The sequence below is a fragment of the Coloeus monedula genome, assembly GCF_965178545.1.
Source record: "Coloeus monedula genome assembly, chromosome: 1".
Taxonomy (NCBI): domain Eukaryota; kingdom Metazoa; phylum Chordata; class Aves; order Passeriformes; family Corvidae; genus Coloeus; species Coloeus monedula.
Window position 1 is genome coordinate 76223321 of NC_138781.1, and position 18099 is coordinate 76241419.

Consider the following 18099-nt stretch of genomic DNA (forward strand, 5'->3'; position numbering starts at 1 on the left):
AACTACTTCTATTCTTCTGCACTGTCTAATGATACATAGGGTGACTTGTTAGAAAAGAAGCAGAATCCATAACCTCACCAAAGGCAGAACTTTTATTCTGCAGATTTTGTTCTGTCAAATTTCCTATGAAAACCCATGTACCATATATATTTTATAAAGGTATTGCTATCATTGCAACTTATAAACAAGGAAACCAAAAGTCTTATCAGTGAAGTATTTCTGTCTGACATGATATTGTTACCTGCATTGACAATTTTGGACTATCTGGGAAGTGGAAGTCACTAGTGCATCATCTTTTGACTTGCACTTCTCAGGAACTTTAATGAGCAAGCTTTGAGCAGTGCCATATTTACTCGAAATAAAATAGCACTTAGAGGCATGGAAACAAAATGCATCCATATTCTGAGTTCAGTTACAGACATTTCTAAAATGCCACTTACAAAAGAAAAATCAGGGTTTACTGAGGAGGACCAGTCAGGGCTCAGTTTAATGACTGGCCTAGAGCCAAGGCAGGGAATAGCTCAGAGAAGCTAGTGGACTTACTGGAAAAAGGGGGCATCTGAGTTTGGGCAATTGGAATTACACAAACAATATCAGAAGTTCAATGTTAGTGGGAATTGGGTAGTTGGTGACATGTACTTAAAGTGAGAAAATAAATAAAGTTGAAGTGAAGAGAAGAAAGTCCCAAGGCAGGCTTTGATACATTAAAGTCAGGTATTTGAGTTAGCTTGGCTATTAGTATTCAGAGCTGAGCAAAATCAAGCAGCAGGAAGGACCACCTGATGCAGGCTACAGTGTTCCAGAAGGCTTTTGTATACCTTGGAGTCTTATTAAATTTGTGTTTTCTAAAACATGTTTAGAGGCAATTACAAGAATGGCTGGAAGAGATGCTGGGTAGCAAGCAGAGTATCTCAGCTCCATATTAGTTACTCTGCTGGGAGATACTTCTGGACTGTACATTGTGACTCTACATTGAATAAATCTAAGATTTAGTATTGCCTAGGGCAGGCAAGGGATGGACATATTTTAGACCTGTTTTGGGAGGTCTAGTCCTCAGTTTGCAATAATGAACCTAATTCTGTAAAGCAGTGAAAGACAAACACAAATTAGTATTTATTTGTTTTGCCAAGGAGCTTGAGTAAAACCCTATGCTGACAATTCTGCTAAAGGCATGCAATCCATAAGAAAGCAGCCCAGGAGACAGTGCAACCCCCTGTGGTACAAGATTTGCAAAACCATTAGGACATTTATGGAAGCTGTTGAAAATACGTAACTAGCATTTAGCAAGGGAAGACTGGAATGATTTGTCTCTCCCCAGTGAGATGGCTCCTTCCTTGAGAGGGCTAGGCATCCCTGCTTGAAATTATTTATGCTCAAAAATAAATTGCAATAGAACTGTAAATTAATACACAAGCACTACACAGAATCAGACAAAAATTCAGACCAGAGACACTTCTTGAATGTTTCAGGATGTAGTGCGTAAAGCTTTCCTTTGCAGACAGGAGCTCCCTTATCTGAGAGGGGGGGACGTGGGAGTCCCTGTAAGTCTGCAGGCACCAGCAAAGGGACCCAGCACCTTTGTGAGCTGTGCTTGTGACAAGAGAAGCAGTGCAGACAGGGGTCCACAGCCTCAAAGATAGGTAAGAAATTAATATACCTTTGTGGGGGTGATATGAGTCTCCCTTGGGGTCATTGTAGACCTAAGCCAGACTGCCTCTCTCCCAGGACTGGTCTGTGGCTGGACCTGATGACAGGGAGGGAGTTTGTGTCAGAGCAGGAGCTGGGACTGGGTTTGCTGGGTCTCTGACTTGCTGTCTACACTGTGGTGTGGGAGCTGCACCTCTGCTGTGGTGACAGAGGATTTCCTCCTGCAAGAGACACTGAAAGCTGAAGGCAGAAAACCGATGTCTTTCATCCTTGCTCCTGAGAGTGGTTGGGAATTACAAAGGATTTGTGGCACTGATGGGGACAACAGGGACCATCAAGCAGGACAGGAGGGGACCTTCCAGTGCTGCCCCTTGGATGCATAAGGAGAAAGGACCCATATTCTGGGCCTGCTAGAAATACAGTCATAGAACTGTTTAGGTTGGAAAAGACCTCTCAGATCATTGAGTCCAACCATCAACCCAGCACTGCTAAGTCCATCACTAAACCACAGTCCTAAGTGCCACATAACACACATCTTTTAAATACTTCCAGGGAAGGGCCTTTCCCCCCAAGACTGATCTTGCTGGAGAATTATCTTCTTCTTCCACAGTAGCAGTAGAAAGAAAATGTTTATGGAGTCAAGTCTTCTGCCCCCACAGTCCAGCTCTGACCAAGGCTAGGGCGACTGACTCACAGCGCCGTTACCAGAGGATGGGAAGGGACAGAGCTGCCACAGACAGACACAGAAGCCTCAAGGAGGGGAAGAGATGGTAACAGAGAACAAGGTAACCTCTGACATCCGACTCCTCCCATTCACTCTTCTTGGAAAAGCTAATTTCGTTCCACAGTGATGAGCTGGGAATCAGCAGTGTGGCTGGGTTGCAGAGCTGGTGATGCACATGGGAGACAGAGGCTGCTCAGCATGTCTGGTTTAAGGCCCTATTTCATACTGCACACAAATGTGTGATAGTTCTACTGTTTATATCAAAATGCTCAGGTTGATGGTCCATCTTGGAAGCTGAGCCACAATTAAGACAGAACTATCTCTACTGCTGCAGATGCCCTCCAAAGTGGGCATCCTTACTCCTCCATGCTGCCAAAGGGAATAGCAGAGCTGGCAGAGGCATCTAGACACAAGAGACAATATGAAGCTGCTGACTTACACAGTGCTGCTGTGCTTATATCCTCAAGTGAAATTTATTTCTAATGGGCCTTCATGTCCCACCCTTACAGCACTGATTAGAGGAGTTATGCATTGCGATTTCACTGTCTTGTTTTGCATAATACATACAGAACTAAGCTGAGAGGAAAATGAGGCAGACACAGGGAATGGATGATTTGGGCATCTGGTTAATAAATAAGCTGTATAGGGCAGAAGCGAGAAAGAAGAGACACCTGTTTGTGGCTCAGCTTGATTACTTTTCACCAAAGTAAAAAACGTTGCAAATGTCCTTAATGTAGAAATTAATATCTTTGTTATTATGCAAGACTGACATTTCCTGGCTTGTATACACAGCCTGTGTTAGAGATTTCAGATGATAATAATTTGAATTCATAAATAAAAACCATGCTTGAAAGGAAGATTTCTTAAATAACTTGGATAACAAATAGTCAATTCATGGTGTTACTTTGATTCTGCAGAACCGCAGTGAACACGTGTGTGAGCCGGCGTAGGCAGGGCACAGGAACAACCACAAGGCTACAGAAAAATGCAAAGTACATTTTATTTTGTTACCTCACCAAACAAGGCACCCCAGAGCAGCACCCAGGCAGAGATGCAGGCACTATTGAGTTTGGTTCACGCTAAAGGTTCCGCCGCTTGGATCCCTGAGTCCTGGCTGCCAGGCAGCGTTTTGCCCTCCCTTGCCCAGGCTTTCCCGAAGGAAAAGTGGCTCTCACCTACCCACGCAGGAGGGGTCAGCCATGCCCCACCTGGTTTTTCTTTTGTTTTCTACAACCTTATGCAAAGCCCAGCATAAAGGATCATTAACTTTAAAAAACCCCCAATCTTTACACAAGCAGCATATATGATCTGACTGCACTTCATTCATGTATGTAATGTATGGCTTTATAACTTTTTTGTAATTTATGAAGTATTAAGGAAATCAGCTCCAAGGCTAGGCACATCTTTGTGACAGACATGTCACAAAACCATAAATAAAATGGATCCATGGTCATCAAATTTATTCTACTGGAACAAATTTTTAAAGGAATTACATATTTATAGTTTCTAATATAGTGATGCCTTTTCCTGGTCTTAAAATCAAGAGTCATACATGGTTAGAAGGGGAAAAGGGATTTTACCTTGGTATTTATTCTTAAGGATCCTTAGGTGTACACGTCCAGGTCATATGCATCGAGATGTACCCCACTGAGTCTTTCCCTGTGTCTCTGTGTCTCTCTTCTCGTGTGTTCCCGTGTGTTTTTTCCCCCAACATTGGGTATAACATTATAGGCTTTTCTAATTAGCATATCTATCAAAGATTCCCCAATGAGAGGCTCAAGTGAGCCCCCCTCCCCAAGGAACCTTCCCCTGGATGGTTCTATCTTAGTTTACAGAATGTGTTCTGGAGAGGACCTTGGGGTGTGGGGCACACTGATCCCTAGCTACGAAGCTTCTAAAATGTTTAGTCTCTTAGCTTGACAAACAAGTCCAAGAATGTAAGCAATAAGCACTAGGAATACAGAAGTTGTAAAAAGGTATAACGGGTATAAAAGAAAAGGCAAAAATCTTCATGGCATCAATAGTCATTTATATCAACAGCAGAAGTAGGAGAAAACTGTAAAAGTGCACAAAGTCTCTGTATCTCACTTTCTCAGAGAGTCAAGTTAGTAAATGAACCCTGTTATTTCAGAAGAAATTACAAGCAAAATCTGTTCCTAATAAAAGAAAATATTCTAGGTGGCATTTTGTCCTTCCTGTTTCAGTTTCATTTCCAATAAATTCTGTAGGGTTTTTTTCCTCTTAAAGTGCCAGTTTTCTCTATAAGTATATTGATTTCTAAATTAAATAGTTCTGAAACTGTTAATTCCCAAACAGCAATACTGAAATGGGTGAAAACCTAGTACAGAAGGTTTTGCTGCTGACTTCAGTAAAGCTAAATCTTTGTTTCTGAAGAAACCATCAATTCCTTACAGGATTTAAAACATAAAAGCATGCACATGCACACATACTTTTTAACCTCAAAAATATGTAAAAGTGAAAATACCAACCCAGTGTCTGTACATTAGGGATATTATCTGAGCCACCAATAAAATACTCTAAGGCAAAATAAGAAAATATTAATGAAACAGAAAATAAACATAAATTATATTCTGTGGATGGGGCAGAAGCCATGAGCTGCTCTAGAGAAATGAGAGGGTCATCTCAAGCACAACACTTAGGAAAGATCATTACACAGACCTACAGTTTTAAGAGCATTTTTAAGATCATTTTTTAAAAGATATAATACAACTCAGGACCAAATCTGTTACCAAATTACAAAAGACATACATAATGGAAAATCATTTTAAGAAATTATATATTTTATTTCACAACCACAAAGAAACAGGACAAAATCCCCCAATTTTTAGACAAAAAGTTATTTCTCTTGTACCAATTTTAAGAAACAAGACAGTAAAAATCATAATTACAGAACTAACCCGAACAAAGCCAAATAAGTAACAGTTCAGATGCAGCTGACTTGGAGAAAGCAATGCAACTCAACCCCTGGCTGGGTCAGCTTGGGTTCTAGTGCCACCTGCTGAAATAACAGTAGTCTTCCCTTCGCAGTCACAGCTAATACACAATTTAAATTAATCCTCTGCCTTACACAGCAACACGTGAAGAAAGGTCATTAAGCAGATGAAGTGCTTGAGTAATCTAAGTGCACATCCAGAGAACCATACACTGAACGTAGTAAACTGAGAACTTTCTCTTGAATCATGTCAACCTGCTCTGAAGGGCAGTAGTCATCCAAACTTGATCTGTAAAAAAAAAAAGCATGAGAATACAGATATCACCACCATGACCACATTGTGTATTTCTGCAATGCTCTGCACCTAGGCTGAAGCTTCTTTCAAACTGTGGCAAGTTTTTGCATCCCAGTATCCCTTCAAAGCTGTGCTCCTCATCACCACTTTTTAAGTTTAATAGAAAGTCTGCAGCAGATCAGGAACATGACCTAATCTTTCCAGTTCTACTCTCTTCCTGAATCTGACACAGAACACACTGGCAGTCAAAGTTCAAGCAAATGATCTAATTAAAGGGCATGTGGAAAATTAAGATTGAAAAATTCAAATGCTACTGGTAAAGTAGGCAGGAAAACTTGAAAAACAGATTTTCAAAATAGCTGGCATATAGCATTTTTTACAGTATCTATTAATGAACTTCAAACAGATACTAGTAAAAAGCAGAGCTGACTTCCTGAATTTTTTATCTGTCAAGATCTACAGAGATGATTCTAGTTTCTTCACAACAGTGGATAATAACCCGCAAATTGGCACAGGAAATACAGCTTTCTTTTATTGCAGGCATTAGCCTTACCAGTTCTTGCTGACAAAACCAGTTTCATGTCAGCTTCTGCTACTGTTGCCTGCTCTTTAAGGGCACAATTCGTATTTCTGAATGATTAAATTGCAATAATTTGTCAAGAGGTACACTGTGGTCTTTAAATTAGGTATTTTCAGGACAGATCCTTGGTTCTCCCGGGTCCCTGGCCTCAAAGTCCATCCTGTTATTCTAAATAACAGCCTTACAGTCCTGGAAGCATAACTTTTAGCCCGTAACAAAGTTTTACTAGAGCTTTAAAGAATATAAACCCCTTTCAGCCGACTAGATGAAAACTAGTTCCAGCAGAACTTTCACTGAAAAAAGAAATCCTATCTGTAGTACAATAAACCTTAGAGCAAGAGTGCAAGGAAGGTGGGATTTCAGCCCAAGCCAGCTTTGCTCTAATTAGCTCAAGTAATCAAGTAGAGGAGATGTATGAACTCCAGTACAGCTATCAATCCCAACAGACACAAGGCCTCATCACAGCCTTTGTAAAACCTATGCTGAAGCTGATTAAGTCATCGTGTTTTAACTGCCTTTGCAACCTGTGCCAGCTACTCTAAAGCCCCTTAAACTGGCCATCAGTGCAGAACTTTCTTTTAGCTGTGTCGATGCTGTCACTGCTTTATGATCAATGTTTTCAAATGTCAATTTTCACTCCACTATAAGGCTTCCACTTTAACAGAACTTAAGACAGAACTAGCCCTATACTGACAGGATCATTTAGCTTTGTGAGCACAGTCTGGGCATTTTAAAGTGAAAGTATCTGTGCAGTCTCACCGAGCAACTGTCACAAGCGTGGGCATGGGCAGATCTGTCAGCAGAACTCTAATGGATTGTATGAGGCCTTCGATCTCCTCTTCAGTGCTAACATGGTGAGGAAGCTCCACATAATCACAGGTCAGACCAGCCTGATGGACCTATGGGTAAATTAAAGAGAGATTTAATTTCTGTTGATGAATTATTGCTTATGCATGTAGAAAGTCTTTAGGATACAATCCCTAGCCCATCAGGTAACTTACACCTCTTCAGACAGTAGGAGTTGTGAGGGTTTTTCCCCCAGCTTGTCCTTTAAACAAAACAAGTAAAATTCTGGAAGTTGTATGGATTATTTCATTACCTCCAGTACACTCTACCTCTTCTTATGAAGTCAGAGTATGCTACAGCCCTTGAAGATGATATAGCTCTGATACTTTATAAATAGGTACCTTATTTTAAGTTCTACAAAGAAGATCAACAGACTGGTGAAATTTAACCTCCCTTCACAGGATGCAGCCCGAGGCATCACAGCCCTGAAAGATCATACTAATGTTGCCTAAATATAGACAGACAAGCAGATTAGAAGTTTAGCAGCTTTGAAAAAGAAAAGCTGGTCTAAGTAATGAGAAATAAAACCCCAGGAAAATTACCAAAATCTCACAAAGTCCTGAATCAAGAAGCAAGTCTGAAAGTAAGTATGACTCTCCCTCCAGATGCTTTTGACATCTGTCCACTTTTTTCTCTTTTACTTTGTCACCTACCATTTCATAGTCTGGGCTTTCCATCCTGGTTTTCAAACTGTGAACTAGTTGAACAAGTGGCTTCATTCTGGAGATAAAACAAAACCAAAATTTGTTACAAACATTTGGAAACACATATATATACCTTAAATGTTTAAAAAAAAGGGAGAGGAAAAAAGAGAAGTTATAGCCTAAGATGTGAAAATGAAATTTGCTCCTGTGTCATCATGCACTTGCAAAAATGGAAATTATCAGTATTACTGCACTGTTCCACCAGGTCTTTCTTATAAAGTCCCTATACTCATACCTGCCTCTGGCAAGTCCTCCTTGTGCTTCTTTTAGGGTAGATCTGCAGAGAGGCTGTTGTAGCTCAAAAGTCATATATACTTTATAGGAAAGTATATATGGCACTGTTACAGAGGTTGGACAGTAACTACTGCATTTGATGTGGGAAATTGAGTCATTTTCCTATCAAAAAAAAGCTCAAGCTTTCCCTGTATCTTTTCAGCTGAAAACATTTAGTTTAAAAGCAGATTGATGCAGTTCAGATGTTTAGTGGAGACTGTTGCTCAGATACACTTCCGTTAACTTCCATTTTTCCAGAGAAAGCAGAACCTTCAGGAGCACCAAAGAACTCCATGTCCTCCTTGGTTTGTTGCTTTTCTTGAGAACTGTACTACACACTGATGACTAAGGTTTTAATCACCAAATATGCCTCCATCCATAGACAACAGAACTTGCATGAAGCTGTACAAGACTGACCTTCCAAAGCTTACAGTGGCACTGAAAACAGCAGACTGCCTTTTCTTTTGACTCTTTCTCCTCCAGAATTGAAGGAAAAATGGCATACTTGCATAGATCCTACCCATTTCTGTTATCAAAATGCTGGATTAATCAGTTCTCAAACTTCTGTTTGCAATTTAGGCCACTTAGAAATCTCCTACCCAGGATATGAAGCCCATTTCTGTAGGGTTTCTTCGTCATCACTGTCACACAAATCTGCAAATGCTGCTTCCAGATCTTCCAGCTGATGAACACGGTTTTCAACACAATCCAGCAAGTCTTCCTTTAAATAAGCATATATGAAAGTATGTTAGGAAAAAAAAGAGGTAAGAACATAATGATTTACCCTATGATTTAAATTCTGTAATGATTTATCGACTGGAAGTGGGGAATCAGAAACAACTGATTTATTTCTACAGCACATCTTTTCAAGAGGATCATAACGAATGCCTGCAGAAACTGTTACACTTCCAGAATAAATCACCTCACTTTGCTCTCTTTTTCCTATTACAAATTAAAAAAAGCCACCTTTTAAGTATGTACCTGTTTTTACTGCTGATTGACTATGAAATGTGAAAATCAATCTGCCAATATTCAACATATCTCTATTTCTTTATTCACATATATCAATTAGGTTTCATTTATTTGTGATAATTAAATGTGTTGAATCTCTCTGTATTAGTTTTCAGATGAGATTATGAAAGCTTGTATTTCCATGTTTTAGAAGCACACAGCCCATAAAATGAAAAGTACATTACAGTGGCATAATACCATCCTTTCCACATCTGAACAAAAAAAGTTAAAATACCAATTACACATTCATCACAGCTCTGACTATCAAGAAAGATCAACAAGGGAAGGAAGGGGGAAAAAAAAAAAAAAGGAACTGGCCACCAAAAAAACAATAAAAGAAACACCCCACCAAACCTGAGCCCTGTCGAGCCATAAAAAGAACAAGTTGGCTGGTGACTTCCTATGTTTTCATTACTTCCTTGCCAATTACCATTTGTTTACAGAAATAAATTTTCACACTCATGCTAAACATTTATGCAATTCACATGTTTAATCAAAACATTTAATAATAAAAAATTCCTAAGATGCTGCTGATTGGCATTCAGCTGCATAGCTTAATGTGAGACCACTTCATTAAGCACCTTTGATAGGTTCCTTCCTGTTGTCGTAACTCATTTTCATTGGGTAAATAAAAAGAATCATTCCTTCATACATTCCACAAGGAAGCAGCATACCTCTGTTGCATTTTTATGTGGCTTCTTGAAATTGTACAACTCTTGCAAAAGCTCATATTCTGTCTTTGAAAAAGAAAAAAAAGAAGAAAATGACTCTTCAAATGAGAAACCAAATCCACAAAGCCTTCCTTCTTCAAAAAAAGATAATTTCCCTACTCTAGTACTGCAGACAATAATGAACATAACAGCCTCTCATCAGGACAGGCTACCATTCTTTGGATAATCAACACTACTGTGCCTTTTGAAAGACAGTCTCCTGATACCATCATGGCTTTCTAGGCACATTATACAGGGTAAAAAATGATAAAATCTATCATCCCTCCCTGATGAATCTTGCTGTGGGTATTTGGAAGGTAACCTCTGGAAACCCAAGCATAGCTTTTATGTCCCAATTAACAAGCAGAAGTTGAGTATACCCCTGACCTTGAATGTACACTCAGTATTGATATCAAGTGTACGAAATTCCCCCTATTTGGTGGTTGTAATTTTTTACCATGTACGCTCCCATAGAAATATTTCTTTAAAATGGAAATATCTCTTTAAAATATTACCATGAATCATTAACCATGCCCAGCTAATCTGTTAATTTAGCTTAGGTGAGAGTTTCTCCATAGACATAAATACTTAAGGCTGGGATTCTTTTGTGAGTGGTACAAGGCTACTCAATTTCCATACTTACCTGTGTGTACATTTCTTTGAATGGATTTTTAACTGAAAAAAAGTCCAAGTCAATGTCCAAAACATATGCATCCCCTTTCTGCAGTACTTGGCAGACATCTTTAACAACATCCCTTAATGGGCATTCACTGTTTTTGAGACAGCTTGAAGCTGAGCACTCTGCCAAGGTTTCTGCCCTACTGAGGGCACCTGCATTTTGTATTTCCTTTTTCTTCACACTCGGGATCGTGTGATCAAGGTCACCAGGAGCTACTGAAGAGGCAGAAGTGGCACTTGCTGTGTCATCTGTATTTAGCTTCAGTCTTTTAGCAGATGCTACTTTGCCATTTCCTTCAGGGCTGTTTGATGACTCAGTAGGATTGATGAGAATGACGTGCAAATTTAAAGGCTTCTGGTTTTCTAGCTGATCAGCAGGAACATAAAGACCATCACTTAAGAAGTAATGATCTGTGCCAGTAACCCTAGAATTGACAATAACTCACAGTTAATATACCTCTTGGCAAAGAACTTAGGAAAAAGCATTTTATACTTTAGGGATCCAGAGAATAAATAGATGTTTGATGGGTAATGAAAGCAATAAAACTGTGTAGACAAAATTATTTCTTTTAATCCTCAGGTTTAAATTACGTTAAAGTTTTTTCTACTTCTTTATTGTGGAATAAATATATTAAAATTCACTCTATATTTTTTATGATATCCCTACAAGGTTTTAATGGATAAGAAAAAGATTCTGCATTATGTGCTACTAAGATTAATTTGTGATTGAATTGCATTTTAAAGACAGCATCCAGAATTGGCAAGATATTATCAGTACTATAGCACATAAGATTGCAAAGCTATGGATATTTTCTCTTGGTTTTCTACTTTTCCAGGAAAATTATGATCGTTGGGTTTGAGACGTGCCCGGAAATGCATAAATATTGATCTAGTGCAAGTACAATATTATGGGTAAATTCATAGGTAGAATTTAACTTTTTTTACCTCCAATTCTCTAAGTGATAAAGATGGTTACTATAGGATAAATAGCTAACTATCAATTAAATCTCCTTGAAAAAAATCCAAAACAACTAACCAACCAAAAGCAACACTAAAACCACTACTTATGGAAATTTAAAGAATAGACTTTTCAAGCTGTATTTCAGTACATTAAGCCTTAAGCATCATAAACTCATATTAAAAATAAGATTAACAAGTGTGAACTTCTGCTCACTTGTGGTAAGGCCTCATTTGATTACAGGATATCACCATCAATCAACCACAAAGACAAATCATTTCCTAAGCAGAAGAAATTTGAAATTTGCTCCCCAGTGTTTTTTAGATGCATTACCCTGAGCTTGCCAAGGTGAGAGGCTGGATTACAACTCCATCTTGTTGACAAGGCATTCACAGGACATCTTCCCAGAAATTCTGCTGGGTTCAACATGAGCTCATTGTACCTCAGTGTCCACTAAGGAAGAGGCTGTGTCTATTGCCTATCCATCTCTTGTCATCAAAACTTTTAGGACATTTGTATTTATGAGGACTCCTTCCCTTTCTTCCTTCATGATTTTGGTGAGCCTAGAACCTGAAGAAAATGTACCTGACCGTCTTCAAAAGGAAGCCTGAAATGTTGTTTTCATGATGGCTAAGGCCACCCGTGAGAGAGCTATTCAACCATCATGAAGTATCCCTACATACTGGCTAAATGATTAAATGTAACAGAAAGCACTAGCTTTTTAAAAAAAATTATTTAGGTTCCCTTTAGGCTTCAGATTTAGATTGAGACCTTTAAGTGTTTTATTTAAGGTGGTAAAACAAAGCATTTCTCTGCTGTTTTCTGTTAAACTTGCTTAAAAAGATTTATTCTTCTATGCTCACAAGAGACATGATTTACAAATATCCACTAAAGCTGCACAAAATCACAACACAGTGAATATGGTGAATGCAAAATTATTATGGTCTACATCCTGCAGAATGATGAGGGGCTCTGATTGGAACTTGAATGACAGAATAATTAAGATTCAAAGAGACAACTGGAAGTCTCTAGTAAATCATCTGATCAAAGCAGAACTAACTTCAAAGCTATATGAGGCTTTTTATCAAATCAAATATGAGGTCAATTTATCAAATAATGGAGAATTCACTACCTGAGTACCTGTTTCAGTGCTTAGCTAAATTAACTTCAAAAAACCAAAAAAACTCCAAAAAACCAAAAAAACTCACCCCACACTAGAAAAACAGAGTCACAGATGATATCAAATAATAATTTTACTAGTTAGATCAAAGACTAAATTGATACAAGTGTAACTGCATTATGTCCTAAAGAAATTATAAATACAAATTACATTTTCATCTTTATCCAAGAACACAAAAAAATTCCAATGGAAAGCTATAGAGATGGCTTTTATATTACTAGTACATGACAGCAGACAATTTACCTGATCGTTGTTGTTGATACATCTTTCCCAACTAGAAAATTGTGTTTCCCTTCTGAGATCTGCTGAGCCCAGGGTGGGTGAAGCCATACTACTTGAGAAATATGGCCAGCATAAACAGCAGGCATAATCCAGTTCTCAATACTTAATTCGCTGTAATCAACACAGAAAGACAGAAGACAGCAATGTTACTTTCCCTATAAATAAAAATGGTCAAGAACACCACAAACATCTTCCACATCTTGAAGGCCCCCATGCAAATCATCTAAAATTAGTACTCCACGTAAGGGTAACATCATCAAAAAAAGAAAAGGAGGGAAATCTTTATTCATAAGACAAACCACCGAAGTCTGTACTAGATATAAAAAAGTTTGGACATAGAGTGGAATCAGCTTCACTCTTAGCACGGCACTTCGATTATAAACTCCTCAGTGGTGGACCTGGCAGTATTAGGTTCATGGTTGGACTCGATAATCTTAGAGGCCTTTTCAACCTTAATGATTCTGTGATTCTATGCCCTTTTCCTCTTGATACATCAGAAAGAAGAAAGTGCAAGGAACATTGGTCTAAATAACTTCAAACTGACCCCATGAGAGTATTTTATTGTAAACTGCTCCAAGTATATCTTAAATGTCATCCCAGTAATTAAAGTGAGTCAATCCACATCCACAGGATTAGCATCTTTCCTCATTATCAAGACCCTATTTTCTTAGGTGTATGATGCCAACTATATCCTGGGCTGAAGCAAAAGCAAGATGAGCAGGTCACAGGAGGGGATTCTGCCTCTCCACTCTGCTCGTGTGAGACCATACCTGGAGTGCTGCATCCAACTCTGGGCCCCCAACGTCAGAATTACACGGACCCATTGAAGCAGGTCCAGAGAAGGCCACGAAGATGATCAGAGAGCTGGAATACCTTTCCTATGAGGACAGGTTGAGAGAGCTGGGGTTGTTCAGCCTGAAGGCTGCACAAAGACCTTACAGGACCTTCCAGTACCTAAAAGGGGACTAGAAGAAAGCTGGAGATAGATTTTTTAAAACAGCATGCAGTGACAGGACAAGAGTTTAAAGGATGTGTGTTTAGATTAGATATTAGGAAGAAATTCTTCACTGTGCATGTGGCAAGGGACTGGAACGGGTTGTCCAAGAAATTGTAGATGATCTATGCCCGGAAGTGTTCCAGGCCAGGTTAGATGGGCCCCTGAGCAACCTGGTCTAGTGGAAAGTATCCCTGCCCATGGAAGGGGAGTTGGAACTAGATGATCTTTAAGGTTCCTTCCAACCCAAACCATTCAATGATTTTTTGATAGAGTCCATAAAGCCTTTTAGTCATCCAACAAAGAGAACAAAATATTGACTAATTTATTTTAAAACAGGAAGAGCAAGACAACAGCAGACATCACTGTGGCTTATTACCTACCTACCTTAGATGGTGGGGGAAAATATTGGTCTTTATGATTCTAATAGGAATATCTTGTTCTACTTCAGATATTCAGCATGACAACAAAGGATGTGCTACTTCAATCTCAAAGTCAGTTTTTCAGTGTGAAGAGAGAAAGACTGTTTTAAAACTACAGATTTTCAGACAAAGCATCCACGCAGAGTGCTTTCCTGTTACCCAGAGGAACTACTTGGGATAATACCATCATACACTACTGAGCAAATACACTAAGCAAACTTATACACGTTAAATTGCCTGATATGCAGTGTGACTTTTTCCATTAAAAAATAGTTTCAGCAAAAGTGAAAAGACAGAAAATACAACTTGAATCTGACTTATACCTCTTTTGTTCATCCTTCCTATGCAGTCATACCAATATTCACTGTGAATCAAACGCAGCAACAAGTAGACTTAAAGTCTACTCTGATGCAGTACCCAGGACTTACCTAAAAAGAGTTTCTTTGTCAAATACAGTGTCTGCAGGCATATTCACAGGAATAAGAAGGTCTGGATGGGAATCAAGATGAACAAAACTGATGTTACTGGCAGGAAGATGCTTTGAACCAATGGCACGATAGATGAAAGGCAGCACCTAAAACAACATGAATAAAAACATTTTAATGATAACCAGTGGGCTGAAAAATACAACGGCTTTAGCAGCAAAAACACCAGTACCACTTTTTTTCCTTTAGAATTTGGATTAGAGGGAAGAGGAGACAGAAGACAATACAAAGGGGAAACAACTCCAGTGGCAAGAAAACTCATGAACAGCAATCATTATGAGCCCAAGCGTTCCAGATGAGAAACAGAAGAATCACAGCTTTACACCCTTTTTTCTTCTTTATAGGAAGTCTTGTTTGCAGTAGCTCTTCTCACTAGCCATTCAACTCGGTTCCTAGATGGTTTTTTTCATTTACAACTAAGCCCCAGGAATGCCTTTCCTCTTCTGCAGACCACTGCCCCTGTATTTCCTTCCCCAAGCCATAAAGCTTCCTCACCACGCATGGCTGCTGTGGAGATAAAAGCATTTTGCTCCTTGTGTTTTCAAAGTTAACTGATACAGACTGAAAACTGACCCAAACATGATTTAAACTTTAGCTTACCTTTCCCTCTTGAAGAATTAATTCTGAATCCCTACACGACTAAGTGGTTGTAATAGAGACTACCTTTCTCAACTGCCCAGCTTTATCCCCTGCTGAAGGTCACATAGTGTGAAAAACAGGAGATGAGGCAATTCACCAATTTACAGCATGGAAAAAAAATATATAGGATGGTAAAAATGAGAAAACTGATGGCTGATTCATGATACCTCTTACTCAGAACTGCAGTACACAGAGTCTCTTCCACAGTTAGAGGGCATCAACTACCTTGGCTGCCAGAGCAAATCCAACAGGGATTGTGAATCACAGCCCTATTATACAGGGGATGTGAAAACTGCAAGAAGCAAAAAAATTATGTGTGACCTCTACATTACAACAGAAACTGAGCTACTTTTTTGGATACAACTGATTAAGATGACAAACCCTGCACATGGAATGGGCATAACTGTAAACCTATGTATACTATTGCAACAGTAGATAAAACAAGGTTAAAAAGAACATGGGTTCTGTGATCTATAGCTTTTACTTCTTTGGAAAAAAGAAGTAATCTGGCCTACTAAACAACCTACAATCTTTTCAATTAAAATTGAAAATTACCTCAGGTAAGTGCAACTACAGATTGCAAGAGAAACAAGAGACGAGTATCTCTAACCTTGCAAGTTCTCCTGATTTGGATTAAGAACAAAATTTCCTTCATGACAGCTGTCATTATTAATCAATGCATGATGCAGCTACTGAAAACTTGCTCCAGAAGAACATCACTGTCAGCAAGACGGATAAAACTTCCTGTGAAATTCGTACACTTTGGGACAAAAAGCCATTTATGTTTTATACAAGATAGACCAATTCATCCACACTCATATACTGAAAACACAGTGTATATACTTAGTATTAATAAAACTTTGAGCTAATTAAAAACAGAAATATAGTGACTAAAACAAAGAAGGATCATTAAGAGACACTATTTAAGAATTCCTACCACAGTGACATTAAGTTCTTGGATGCCGTGAAAAATAAGCTATCACAGCATCATATATTCAACAAGCCTTAGCAAAAATGAAGTGCATTAAACTACTTAAAAATTTGTACCCTTGTTTTCTTTAATAAACTTTACTACACTAATATTTTCTCTTTGTAAAGAATCTGTTATTTTAGGAATAAAGCCTCAGTTTATGCCACTATAAAAAACCCCATGAGAAACCAGAAACAGCAGTTCAAAACAAATTCCTTCTTCACTTCCTTTTTCAATGATTGACCGGGAAAAAAAAAAAAGCTCCAGATTTAACATTTCTCATCTAGCAGAAGTCAATCTACTTGTTGGGATGGGATTATATTTACTTATCCTCTGTTGACATGTCATACACTGGGTAGGGTTGCGTTTCCAAGTACTCCAGTAACATCTAGCAAATTATAACAGCAGTGTAATGCAGGTATTGTTTCTTTTTAACTATAGCAACTAATGATAAAGAAGAAAAAAAAGAGTCAGCAATAATTACTTTAAAAGATGCCAAAATACGATCATGGCAGTAAGTAGCTCAATCACTGAATCGGGAAGGAAGATCAGGCCACCTGGGCACTGAACTTCATTGAGGATTCAGCAGCGGAAGAAAAGGCAGGTTTGTGCATAGACGTGGAAGGGAGCGCCGTTCCCAAGGAAGCGCCCGGAGAACCCGCACACATGACAGGAAAGCGCATCTCCTGGGGAGGCCGCCAGTGACCGCGCCGGGCACCTCTCTTCGCTCCCATCTGCCACACTGAGCCTCGGCGCCGCAGAGAAACACACCAACACACACACACACACCAGCCCGAAACCGAAGCCACTCCCCATGCCCCACCCGAGGGAGTCCCCATCCCAGGCAGGCCCGCGGGGGGCACTCACGTCCTGGTGGTCCTCCACCACCCACACGGGCAGGGCCGAGTAGTGCCGCCGGGCGGCCCCGCGGGGCCGGGACGCGCTGCCGGGCCCCGGCTCCGCTCCGCTCATGCCGCCGCTGCCTCCGGGCGGGCGGCGCTTCCGCCCGCAGCACCTCCCACCGCTTTCCTGTTCCGGAGCCGGGGCGCTGCGGGCAGCGTTTGCCTCGGCGGCGGCGAGGGCGCCAGGTGGGCTCGGCGTGTCGGGCTGTCCGCGGAGGGGCGGCGGGGCTGCTCTTGGGCCGCGCCGCGCTGCCCGCGCTGCTCCGCAGCGGTCGGGGCCGGGGCCGGGGCCGGGGCGTGACGGGGGCGCCGGTCCCGGGGTCGGGGGCGCGGCGGCTCCGCGGGGCTGGCGGGGCCGTGCGGCGGAGCAGAGCCCGGCGCGGGGAGTGGGGCCCGGCCGGGGGCGGCTCCGTGCCCCCGCCCCACCCGGGGCCGTGGGAGGCGGCGGTGCGGTGAAGCGGGGTGTCACCGGATGGGTCAGGTCGGAAGGGTCCAGTGTGTCATCTGTCCAAGCTCCCGGCTCCAGCAGGGTCATCCCAGAGCACATGGCACAGGATTGCGTCCAGACGGTTCTTGAATATCTCCGGTGAGGGAGAGTCCACAACCTCTCTGGGGAATCCGTTCAGTGCGCGGGCACCCGCACAGTAAAGTTCTTCCTCGTGTTCAGGTGGAACTTCCTGTGCATCAATTTCTGCCCGTTCACTCTTGTCCTGTTGCACGGCACCACCGAGAGGAGCCTGGCTCCATCCTCTCTGACACCCTCCCTTAGACACTTACAGACATTGATGATATCCCCTCTCAGTTCCTCTCTTCTCGATGTGTCGGTGCCGTTTTGCTCTCAGCAGC

At 40.6% G+C, this 18099-nt stretch overlaps 1 protein-coding gene across 4 annotated transcripts; it reads right to left on the reverse strand.

Annotated features, from left to right (window-relative positions):
• Window positions 1–5212: 5212 nt before the first annotated feature.
• Window positions 5213–17339, reverse strand: LOC309575527 (UPF0489 protein C5orf22 homolog). Of its 4 annotated transcripts, none has more exons than XM_082286023.1 (10): window positions 15549–15641; window positions 14686–14831; window positions 13612–13719; window positions 12803–12952; window positions 10387–10846; window positions 9708–9770; window positions 8622–8743; window positions 7699–7765; window positions 6959–7098; window positions 5213–5613 (listed from the first exon to the last, which is right to left on the reverse strand). In XM_082286023.1, the coding sequence occupies exons 3-10, from the start codon at window positions 13623–13625 to the stop codon at window positions 5484–5486; spliced, it is 1146 nt and encodes a 381-aa protein (XP_082142149.1). In that variant the 5' UTR covers window positions 13626–13719; window positions 14686–14831; window positions 15549–15641; the 3' UTR covers window positions 5213–5483. The 4 variants fall into 4 exon arrangements, with proteins under 4 accessions (XP_082142149.1, XP_082142148.1, XP_082142146.1 ...); XM_082286022.1 differs by having other exon boundaries at window positions 13612–13806; XM_082286020.1 differs by lacking the exons at window positions 13612–13719; window positions 15549–15641 and adding an exon at window positions 17219–17339.
• Between the last annotated feature and the right edge of the window lie 760 nt (window positions 17340–18099).